The sequence below is a fragment of the Engystomops pustulosus genome, chromosome 4, assembly GCF_040894005.1.
Source record: "Engystomops pustulosus chromosome 4, aEngPut4.maternal, whole genome shotgun sequence".
NCBI lineage: Eukaryota > Metazoa > Chordata > Amphibia > Anura > Leptodactylidae > Engystomops > Engystomops pustulosus.
Genome location: NC_092414.1, coordinates 151879666 through 151892417, shown reverse-complemented (window position 1 = coordinate 151892417; position 12752 = coordinate 151879666). Strand labels below are relative to the sequence as shown.

At 43.4% G+C, this 12752-nt stretch overlaps 1 protein-coding gene across 2 annotated transcripts in view; it reads left to right on the top strand.

The window, feature by feature from the left end:
* LOC140127432 (tetratricopeptide repeat protein 24-like) overlaps positions 1 to 12752 on the top strand; it is a 46471-nt gene that overhangs the window by 32753 nt on the left and 966 nt on the right. The window contains exons 7-9 of one of the 2 annotated variants that reach the window (XM_072148122.1): positions 7721 to 7840; positions 10136 to 10200; positions 10291 to 10310. In XM_072148122.1, the coding sequence (XP_072004223.1) occupies positions 7721 to 7840; positions 10136 to 10200; positions 10291 to 10310 (205 nt within the window). The remainder of the gene's footprint in view (positions 1 to 7720; positions 7841 to 10135; positions 10201 to 10290; positions 10311 to 12752) is intronic. The other variant, XM_072148121.1, reaches the window with a different exon arrangement.

The following is a 12752-nucleotide window of genomic DNA, read 5'->3' as shown; positions in this document are numbered from 1 at the left end:
AACATGGTCAGTGTTGAATTCCACCTCGTGGGCACGTCGCACAACAGTCGGTGAGCGGGCAGTTGGAGGCGGCGCTGCGCTGCCCTGAGAGTGGCAGCATCTGTGCTGGACTTCCTGAAATGCGCACAGATGCGGCGCACCTTCGTGAGCAAATCAGACAGATTGGGGTATGTCTTGAGGAAACGCTGAACTATCAGATTTAACACATGGGCCAGGCATGGCACATGTGTCAGTCTGCCGAGTTGCAGAGCCGCCACCAGGTTACGGCCGTTGTCACACACAACCATGCCTGGCTTCAGGTTCAGCGGTGCCAGCCACAGATCAGTCTGCGCCGTGATGCCCTGTAATAGTTCTTGGGCGGTGTGCCTTTTATCGCCTAGGCTCAGCAGTTTGAGCACCGCCTGCTGTCGCTTAGCGACGGCACTGCTGCTGTGCCTAGAGCTACCGACTGATGGCGCCATGCCCACGGATGGTCGTTCGGAGGAGGAGGTGGAGGAGGGGTGGGAGGAGGAGGAGGCATAGTAGGCCTCAAACACCTGGACCGAGGTAGGCCCCGCAATCCTCGGCGTCGGCAGTATATGACCAGCCGCAGGGTCACACTCGGTCCCAGCCTCCACCAAGTTAACCCAATGTGCCGTCAGAAATATATAGTGGCCCTGCCCGGCAGCACTCGTCCACGTGTCCGTGGTCAGGTGGACCTTGTCAGAAACGGCGTTGGTCAGGGCACGGATTATGTTGTCTGACACGTGCTGGTGCAGGGCTGGGACGGCACATCGGGAAAAGTAGTGGCGGCTGGGGACCGAATACCGCAGCATGAGGCTGCGAAAGGCCTCGGTCTCTACTAGCCTATAGGGCAGCATCTCCAGGCTTAGCAATCTGGAGATGTGCACATTAAGGGCTTGGGCGTGCGGGTGGGTTGCACTATATTTGCGTTTCCGCTCCAGCGTCTGGGGTATGGAGAGCTGAACGCTGGTGGATGCTGTGGAGGATCGTGGAGGTGACGATGGGGTTTTTGTGGCAGGGTCCTGGGCAGGGGGCTGACTATCAGCTGACACAGGGGAAGGAGCAGTGGTGTGCACGGCCGGAGGTGAACGCGCTTGTTGCCACTGAGTGGGGTGTTTAGCATTCATATGCCTGCGCATACTGGTGGTAGTTAAGCTAGTAGTGGTGGAACCCCTGCTGATCCTGGTTTGGCAAATGTGGCACACCACAGTCCGTCGGTCATCCGGTGTTTCCTTAAAGAACCTCCAGACTTCTGAAAATCTAGCCCTCGCCGCAGGAGCCCTCGCCACGGGAGCTTCACTAGTTGACACATTTGGCGCTGATGCACCAGCTCTGGCCCTGCCTCTCCGTCTGGCCCCACCACTGCCTCTTCCAACCTGTTCTGGTCGAGGACTCTCCTCCGTCTCAGAAGCACTGTGTTCACCCGGCCTCTCAACCCAGCTTGGGTCTGTCACCTCATCATCCTCCGATCCCTCAGTCTGCTCCCCCCTCGGACTTCCTGCCCTGACAACAACTTCCCCACTGTCTGACAACCGTGTCTCCTCATCGTCGGACACCTCTTTACACACTTCTTCCACTATGTCAACAAGGTCATCATCACCCACAGACTGCGACTGGTGGAAAACCTGGGCATCGGAAAATTGCTCATCAGCAACCGGACAAATGGTTTGTGACTGTGGGAAGGGTCCAGAAAACAGTTCCTCAGAGTATGCCGGTTCAAATGGCAAATTTTGCTGGGAGGGGGCAGACTGGGGGGGAGGAGGCTGAGGTGCAGGAGCTGGAGGAGTGCCGATTTCGGTGACATGGGTGGACTGCGTGGAAGACTGACTGGTGGACAAATTGCTCGAAGCATTGTCGGCAATCCACGACATCACCTGTTCGCACTGTTCTGGCCTCAACAGTGCTCTACCACGATTCCCAGTAACTTCAGACATGAACCTAGGGAGTGTAGCTCTGCGGCGTTCCCCTGCTCCCTCATAAGCAGGTGGTGTCTCACCCCGCCCAGGAACACGGCCTCTGACCCCTGCAGTAGTTGGACGCCCACGTCCCCGCCCTCGTCCTCTACCCCTAGCCCTCGGGTTAAACATTTTGAAAATGAGAGTTATAACTTGTATTTTTTTTTTAACTTTTTTTTTTTTTTTTGTTTTTTTTTTGTGTTTTTTAGTTTTTAAAACCAAACGATGCTATCCTATTGCTATGGCTATTTTCTAGCCAAGTATTACAGCACACTACTATGCCAGATGAGATGACGCTGAGTTATGAAAAAAATAAACGTAAAATAAAAAAGGAAATGGCAGACTGTGCCTAGTTGAAATACAACCCCGGGCCCTAATAAATTTTCCCACTTCGGTCTTTGCGATGGATATGTGCGTCACTAAAACAAAGTGGTCGCAAGTCTGACTCCAAATTGCTCCCAATTTGATAGTAGATGCACTGCAGCAAGTACAGCCACCAGCAGATCAACCAGAAATCAAATATATATAACGCTACTGTAGGCGTAATTAAGACGTTTGTATTCTCCTATGGCTATTTTCTAGCCAAGTATTACAGCACACTACTATGCCAGATGAGATGACGCTGAGTTATGAAAAAAATAAACGTAAAATAAAAAGAAACTGGCAGACTGTGCCTAATTGAAATACAACCCCGGGCCCTAATAAATTTTCCCACTTCGGTCTTTGCGATGGATATGTGCGTCACTAAAACACAGTGGTCGCAAGTCTGACTCCAAATTGCTCCCAATTTGATAGTAGATGCACTGCAGCAAGTACAGCCACCAGCAGATCAACCAGAAATCAAATATATATAACGCTACTGTAGGCGTAATTAAGACGTTTGTATTCTCCTATGGCTATTTTCTAGCCAAGTATTACAGCACACTACTATGCCAGATGAGATGACGCTGAGTTATGAAAAAAATAAACGTAAAATAAAAAGAAACTGGCAGACTGTGCCTAATTGAAATACAACCCCGGGCCCTAATAAATTTTCCCACTTCGGTCTTTGCGATGGATATGTGCGTCACTAAAACACAGTGGTCGCAAGTCTGACTCCAAATTGCTCCCAATTTGATAGTAGATGCACTGCAGCAAGTACAGCCACCAGCAGATCAACCAGAAATCAAATATATATAACGCTACTGTAGGCGTAATTAAGACGTTTGTATTCTCCTATGGCTATTTTCTAGCCAAGTATTACAGCACACTACTATGCCAGATGAGATGACGCTGAGTTATGAAAAAAATAAACGTAAAATAAAAAGAAACTGGCAGACTGTGCCTAATTGAAATACAACCCCGGGCCCTAATAAATTTTCCCACTTCGGTCTTTGCGATGGATATGTGCGTCACTAAAACACAGTGGTCGCAAGTCTGACTCCAAATTGCTCCCAATTTGATAGTAGATGCACTGCAGCAAGTACAGCCACCAGCAGATCAACCAGAAATCAAATATATATAACGCTACTGTAGGCGTAATTAAGCCGTTTGTATTCTCCTATGGCTATTTTCTAGCCAAGTATTACAGCACACTACTATGCCAGATGAGATGACGCTGAGTTATGAAAAAAATAAACGTAAAATAAAAAGAAACTGGCAGACTGTGCCTAATTGAAATACAACCCCGGGCCCTAATAAATTTTCCCACTTCGGTCTTTGCGATGGATATGTGCGTCACTAAAACACAGTGGTCGCAAGTCTGACTCCAAATTGCTCCCAATTTGATAGTAGATGCACTGCAGCAAGTACAGCCACCAGCAGATCAACCAGAAATCAAATATATATAACGCTACTGTAGGCGTAATTAAGCCGTTTGTATTCTCCTATGGCTATTTTCTAGCCAAGTATTACAGCACACTACTATGCCAGATGAGATGACGCTGAGTTATGAAAAAAATAAACGTAAAATAAAAAGAAACTGGCAGACTGTGCCTAATTGAAATACAACCCCGGGCCCTAATAAATTTTCCCACTTCGGTCTTTGCGATGGATATGTGCGTCACTAAAACACAGTGGTCGCAAGTCTGACTCCAAATTGCTCCCAATTTGATAGTAGATGCACTGCAGCAAGTACAGCCACCAGCAGATCAACCAGAAATCAAATATATATAACGCTACTGTAGGCGTAATTAAGCCGTTTGTATTCTCCTATGGCTATTTTCTAGCCAAGTATTACAGCACACTACTATGCCAGATGAGATGACGCTGAGTTATGAAAAAAATAAACGTAAAATAAAAAGAAACTGGCAGACTGTGCCTAATTGAAATACAACCCCGGGCCCTAATAAATTTTCCCACTTCGGTCTTTGCGATGGATATGTGCGTCACTAAAATACAGTGGTCGCAAGTCTGACTCCAAATTGCTCCCAATTTGATAGTAGATGCACTGCAGCAAGTACAGCCACCAGCAGATCAACCAGAAATCAAATATATATAACGCTACTGTAGGCGTAATTAAGACGTTTGTATTCTCCTATGGCTATTTTCTAGCCAAGTATTACAGCACACTACTATGCCAGATGAGATGACGCTGAGTTATGAAAAAAATAAACGTAAAATAAAAAGAAACTGGCAGACTGTGCCTAATTCTACTCAAACCCCTAATAAATTTTCCCACTTTGGTGTTTGAGGTGGATATGTGTGTCACTAAGAGCTAAACACAACGGTAGCAAGTCCCCCTGCTAATTCCTCACAATATGGTACTAGCTGCAAATAAAAAAAAAAAATAATTATAACGTTATTGTAGCCCTAAGAAGGGCTGTTGGGTTCTTTTAGAATCACTCCTGCCTAACAGTAAGCTAATAGAACACCCTAACGCTTTCCCTGAGCAGCAGCAGCTCTCTCCCTAGCGGCATCCAGACAGAGAATGATCCGAGCAGCGCGGGCAGCGGCTAGTCTATCCCAGGGTCACCTGATGTGGCCAGCCAACCACTGCTATCTACGTGTAAGGGTACCACGTCTTGCTGGGTGGAGTGCAGAGTCTCCTGGCTTGTGATTGGCTCTGTTTCTGGCCGCCAAAAAGCAAAACGGCGGGAGCTGCCATTTTCTCGAGCGGGCGAAATACTCGTCCGAGCAACGAGCAGTTACGAGTACGCTAATGCTCGATCGAGCATCAAGCTCGGACGAGTATGTTCGCTCATCTCTAGTTATCACCTGAATCCAGATGTGAAAGTTGCAACTTTTTTTTTAAAAAAAAGAACAAACACCACATGTATCAATAAGGAAAAACCACTAAGATACATTCAAGCAGCATGTCATTTTTCGTTTCCTGTTTACAAAGGGCTTTTTTCCTGCATAACAAAGGGCTTTTTTCCTGCATAACAAATTGTACTTCCTATTGACCGTATTTAATATCCCATGCAATGCACTGAAAATCTGCAAATGCAATGAAATTGTAGAAAAGATGCATTTCCACCATTTTCTCGTTGGCTATGTATTTAGTGCTTTCATTGTGCCCTCCAAATGACACCTCCTCTTTATGCTTTGTATCATTACGATCATGTAAATACAACATTTGGATAGCTTTTCTTATGTTATAACACAGGGGTAGGGAACCTACGGCTCGGGAGCCAGATATGGCTCTTTTGTAGGCTGCATCTGGCTCTCAGACAGATCTTTAATAGATAGTGATGGCTGCTGTGTGTCTCATCGCTGCCTGTGTCCTTTGTTAGACCCAGGCACCATCACATCCATCGTCTAAGCATGGGTCAAAGAGAAGAGCGTAGGAGCGATGAGGAGCTGGCTGCAGGGAGCGCTTGTAAGTGAATTTTTTTTTTTTGCTGTGACTACCCATGCTATGTATCTAATGGGAGTATGTGCTGTGGCTCCCTATCTACTTGGTGGCATGTGCTGTGGCTCCCTATCTACTTGGTGGCATGTGCTGTGGCTCCCTATCTACTTGGTGGCATGTGCTGTGGCTCCCTATCTACTTGGTGGCATGTGCTGTGGCATGTGCTGTGGCTCCCTATCTACTTGGTGGCATGTGCTGGGACTACCTATCTACTGGGAGGCATGTGGTGGGTGTCAGGATTTGGAGTAGTGAACTCCTTGGACCACCGTGGACAATGATGTAAGGAGACACCTTGGACAGGAATCTAAGTGGCACCCAGTCTTCACCAGAGCCGGCCGCGAAGCAGGATGGACTTGCTACAGTGTGGTACAAGCAGGTAATTCCACAGGCACAACTTGTCCACGGTGCTTCCAAGGTCGAGGTACAGGATCACTAGGCGGTCTTGTGGCCAGGAACAGGCAGACCATCAAGGCAGGCGGCAATGCTGCGTGGTCGGGGACGGAGCAAGAGATCAGGGCTGGCGAAGGAGCAGAATCAAGAACAGGTCCGGGGTCACAATGGGAGGTCAAGGGAAGGAAACACTGTGGAAAGCTTCCTCATAGGCATGAAGCACTAAGATCCGACAGGGAATGGTGGGAGCCGCCGGTCTTTATAGGAACCCAGGAAGTGGGCAGCACCAATCAGTGGCGCACTGGCCCTTTAAATCTGTGAGTGCCGATGCGCGTTGGCCAGCTGGAAAGTGGTGAGTTGAGTGAACTCGGAAAGGGGCACCGCCACAGAGAGGAGCACGGGTGTGCCTGCAATCCGAGACCTAGATCGCAGGGGCACCCGTGACAATGGGACTATCTACTGGGGGGGCATGTGCATATGGTACGGCTCTTACGGAATAACATTTTTAAATATGTGGCGTTCATGGCTCTCTCAGCCAAAAAGGTTCCTGACCCCTGTTATAACAGATATTTATAATTAAAAGCTTTTCTACAGAAATAATTTCTTTATTTTGCTATATTATGATGGTAATAACTTTTTTATACTTTGTGTATGCAGCTGTATAAGGTCTCATTTTTTGCAAATTTTCTATATTAGGAAAATGGAAAAAAATGGTGATGCACACTCTGAAGGCTATTTTCCAGTACAGGGTTTTCCAATGGGAATAATTTTTATATTTTGAAAGATCAGGACTTTTGAAATTTGGGGATACCTAACATGTTTAGGTATTTTTATATCATATTATTTTTTTTATATTTGTTTATTTTTATATGCGTTCTAGGAAAAAGGGGATTTGAACTATAGGTTTTTTAAAATTATTTTAGGTTACTTTTAGATTTACAGTACAGGCGGTCCCCTACTTAAGAACACTTGACTTACAGTTACAAACAGAAATCTGGATTTTGGTAATTTACTGTGCTTTAGCCTTAGGCTACAATGATCAGCTGTAACAATTATCACAGGTGTCTGTAACGAAGCTTTAGTGTGAATCCTGATTCTTATGTGAATCCAACATTTTTAAATTCCAATTGTCACAGAGACCAAAAAAGTTCTGGCTGGGATTACAATGATAAAATATACAGTTCCGACTTGCATACAAATTCAACTTAAGAACAAACCTACAGAACCTATCTTGTATGTAACCCGGGGACTGCCTGTATTTGTAGACCCCCTAGGGTACTAGGTTGATGTAGCCAAGACTATTGGCAAGAAATATTTACATTGTTGAACGTTATCCCTTCATCCCTCAAATTGCCTGCTAGTTACAGAAAAATTATATTCTGTTGTACTTCATTTTAAATGTTGTCAGATGTGATGATACTTGGTCTTGAATACATCACCAAAAGCAAATACTAACTATGAGTGATAAATTATTGACTTAATGCGGAACATTTAACAGATAACTGATGGAATTTTACCAGCTATTATGTTCTATTTTCAGGAAACTTCTAATGTCATAAGGGAGAGAATTTTAGAAAAACTTACAGACACCATTGAATATAAAGTAACTCATGATCGCCCTGCAATTTCAACTGAAAAGGCTTCTAGGACAAAACCAGATGTGAGTTTGTTGAAAAATAAGAAATGTAAAAATGTCATAGTATGAACCTAATTCCCTCAGTTTCTATTGAGCCCAAAACATTTACACATCAAAAGAGTGGACAACAAAGGAAGCCTTTTTATTGTAATAAAGGTGTTTGACTCTAAATCAAGGACAACAGGCGGTCCTCATGTAGGTTCTGTATATGGGTCACTTGATTCACAACAGCTATTCAAAAAGCACCCTCTATGTATATGCTTCAAGTAATTATGTAACAGAATTCCATAGTTCTGCTTCTAAAGGCTTCATGTAGCTTTGCTATAATGCTTTCCTTTATGCCCTTTGTATTTTTAAATATACTAAAATATAAGTATTCAAAATATCATATCCTTTGTGGAATATAGTGCATATCTATACACAGTACAACTCTGCTGTAAGATTCAGAGTAAGATTAATATGATTAACTCACTCTACTCCCTCATGCAGGCTCCACAGTACAGCTTTCACAGACCACAGCTCAGGGTGAATTCACACTAATGTGTGCCGTCATGACCACAGCCAAGAAGGCACATGTCAGGCACGATGGAGAGGAGGGGAAGCGAGCACTCTCTCTCTCCATAGAGAACAGTGGCGCATGGCCATGCTTACGGCCAATAGATAGAACACGCTGTATATATATGTCCCCCATACATTTGTGTGCATGCACCCTCAGTCTGATTCAACTAGTCCTTGGTGAATCACTGGTACACCCTTTGACAAGAGAAATTGTTAGCAATTTTAGTTAAGAGAAAGGTGCAGCAGAATTCCTGTCTAAATACAATACATTAAATCTTTATTTATCCATGGTGGAAATTAAGATGCAAAACAAACTTACAAATACAAGAAAAACATTACTAAACAGACAATAATAAATAATACAATAAACAGACATTAGTTGTTTTAAAGACAAATCCACATTGGAGGGAATAATTCCTTAAACTGCTTCTTCTAAATATACTACTGAATCCACTTTTTTTACCATCAACCAATGCAAAAGGGAATGGTTCTTATTGGACAATATTAGCTTATATTTCACCAATACACTTTGCTCAATAACCTCCGGAAAGCTGACTAAATTATGCCCTACTATCAGACTTGCTATTTTGATTAGTTTTTATTTTTAAAAATGTATTCGTTTCTCCAGTCGCCAAACCATTCCCAAAACACATAGTACTGGCTTCATAAAATATAGGCATCATTCATGTCACGTGTGTCCCCGCAACCCACGTCCCAGGTCGCAGGTACGCCGTGCCTTGTTCGGTCCCCAGTTCCCATCCTTGCTTCCTTACCTCTTCACGCTCCTGCTCTGGATCCAGAAGCCCGGCGCGTGCGTCCCCGACTCCTAGGGTGTGCCTACACCAGCACTCGAAGCTTTAAAGGACCAGCGCTCCACTATTTGGTGCTGGCCATTCCCAGGAAATTTGATAAAAGCCAGCCTCTCCCAGCATTCTTTGCCGGATCTTGTGCCTCAAAACAAGCTGCTCCATGCGATTTACTGTGTTTGTAAATTCCTGTTGTGACTCCGATCCCTTGATGAGTGTCCTAACCTTCTGCTACATCCCGCCTTTAATCCTGTGCTGCCTGTCTTGACCTCCTGCCTGTTCTGCCTTACGATTCATTTATGGGAAATTATTTTCACAAAGGGATATTTTTTTTAATAACATCCAATCGAAGAAATGTATAAATATGGCAGATGGATTAAAGTAAATGTGAATGATTAGATCAGAATACCCCTTTAATGATAAATATTTTTCTCTTTTGTCATAGAAATAATCAGTTCCCTCAGATGCAAATTTGCAGTGTCCAGTTATTCATGCTTTACAAGTTGCTGATAGTAAACACAACGACCATAGCTGACTCACCATAACCTTACTATCATCACTTTACTACTATCTGAAAACGTAGGAATCATGAAGCGTCATAATATTTTCCACATGGAAAATCATCTGTATCAGGCAAAACATCTCTACATTTACTTCTTTATCATTGACATTTCCAGTTATAAAGAGAAGAAAGCCTGAACTCCCATCGTATCGGAGGGGAATCTTTTATGTTAGCGGGAAGTTTACAATGAATTAAATTAATTTGCTATAATTAATTTCTTCCAGTGCTTCTACCCAGCTGATGCAGTTAATTGAAAAATAGCAATACAAAGCTGAATCTATAATGCAATACGTAACAAGAAAGTTTCATGGAAAATAAAAGAAAAAAGAACTCTAATTGTATCTAATGTGGCTGCCAGCAATAAAACAAGAACTTTGCTTTTTTCCCCTTCAGCTATCTCCTAGCAACTGTGTTAATGATGCCTGCAAATCAGTCACCTCTCAATATCATGAATCCTGGTGAGTTACAGAAGTGCCGCCATTAAACAATAAATTTTTAAGACTGAGTGACTTGAAAATAACTTTAAGATTTAAATCTCTTGTCTCTAGGTCTCCCAGTACTAAGGCAGGTAAGATCAACTATGATTTAAAGGTTCATTCTGTCAGAAGATCTTAAGCGTTTCAGTGGTCTCAGTTCACTTTCCATTTTACGACTTGGATCCAGAGCAGATTAAAGGATGCGAGATACAATCAGCCATCCACAGCTGTAAAACTATAGAATGAATTTAGATTGGCATTGTGCACATGTATCCGGCAGCCACTAGGTGTCTTCTAAAAGGCTTTCGTCTTATTTTGCTCTATGATTCTCTCATTATGCCGTCTCCCCATATAATCACTACCGCACGTCTCTTGCTTACTTTTCTTTGTTTCTTAATTTCTCCGTTAGTGCATTAGATTTCTCTAAGCCCATTACCATCATCTTCTAGGAACATTAGACATGTCTTCCCTGAGGCACGGCTGAAGACTATTCAGAGCTCATCTGCTAGACATAAAGTGACAATCACTTGTGGATGATTAGATGTTTACACAGAATAAGCAGCATTACATGTTTTGTTGCACAGAAAATCATATCTATTAATCTGGTGTATATATAGATATCCATCAGAGTACAGAGCTTTACTGGATAAAAGAGCAAAAGCTTCATTTCTCTGAATGAATGTAATGACCAGGGATAACCATATGAATGTAAAATGTATTGGTTAAAAGGTATATTTCACATGAGCAAGTTGACAGAATGCTCGGCGCGAAACTCGGATCACTTGTTTTTCGGGTGGAATTTATCATGGCTTCTATGTCAGTTTTCTGCCTCACAAGCCATTAAAAATTTTTGGCACACACACGGCCAAATATTTTGTCCTCCCCCTTATGCCTTATCTTGGTGCAGGCTATAGTCTGAGGCAAGATCTGCCAAAGAATGCATCCACGCGAAAATGCTGAATGAGAGGCTAGAGACAAAGAGGCATAACTTGAGGGGGTGTAGAGGTGGCGATCGCACCCGGGCCCAAGAGTTTTAGGGGGCCCTTATGGTGTCACTTTCCCATATGAGAAGACGATTACTATAAACTATACATTATAGTCAGGGGCCTGGAACACACTTTGCACTGGGGCCCATCAGCTTCTAGTTACGCCACTGTAGAGACACTTCGTACATCAGGCACAGGCATGCTGGCATGGAACTAAAACAACTGGTACACAATTTGCTCAGTCATGATAATTTCCCACGACTAAGTCATAATAGAAATAAATGCCATTTTACAGTCTCTGACTGTGCTCCGACATTGCTTTTCCTGTTGCAGTGGTGGTGCCATTTTTTAAGGAAAGCATCTAAGATCTGCATTTTTCAGTGGTGAATAGCATCAAATAACATCAAATATTGTACACCTCAGCCCTAGGATCATAACCTGTTCACATAGCATTTTTTGCATACAGTTGGCAGACATGTTTTAGCAGCAAATCAGAAAAGGATCAAAATGTAAAATTGGGAAATTAATTTATGTCAGAGGACACGACGAATGCACCCTGTGAATCTTTTTCTTTCTTGATCTAGAAAACCATAGCATGCTGTGCATATTTTGTTTTACTAAATATTGTCATGGACGGTGTTCGCATTAAATATGTAAACTTAAGTGTTACGTTTGTATTCCACCTTATGCGTTTCTAAATGTTGCAAAATCCACCCACTGTATGCAAAAAAACGCTGACATTTAGCACCTATCTAAATATTACGGCACACAAAGTTAATTAATTAATGGAAACAGACCTACAGTAGATGTTTTAACCCCTTACCTACATGTGACGTAATAGTACGTCACATGTCGGGTCCCGGTACATGGAGAGGGCTCGCGGGCCGAGCCCTCTCCATAGCCGGTAAGTCTTTGCTGCATATTGCAGCAAAGGCTTACCGCTAACACCTGGCACCGATCGCGGGTGTTTTACCACCTTTGCTGGCGGCTTCAAAAAGACAGCGGCGCAAGGGCGCCGCCATCTTTCCGTGGTTGTCGCTCCCCGTGAAGTCAAAATTTTGTAGAGGTGGTTTTAATTTTTTTAAATGTATGAAAACATTATAAAACCTATACAAATTTGGTATCCCCGTAATCGTACTGACCCAAAGAATAAAGTAGACATGTCATTTGGGGTGCACAGTGAAATCCGAAAAATCCAAGCCCACAAGAATACGGCACAAATGCGGTTTTTTTACCAATTTCACTGCATTTGGTATTTTATTTCCCGGTACACGGCATGGAATATTAAATACCACCATTTTGAATTGTAATTTGTTACGCAGAAAATAAGCCATCACACAGCTGGAAAAATAAAAAAGTTACAGATTTTTGAATGTGGGGAGTGAAAAATGAAAACGCAAAATCGAAAAAGGGCTCCGGCGGGAAGGGAGATCTACCACTGTGATATTGTTGTATACACCATCAACACTGCTGGGTAACTCCAAGCAGGGTGACTCCAGCACTATGCTATGTACCATTTGAATGTGTCCAGTAGTTTAATTAATTAAC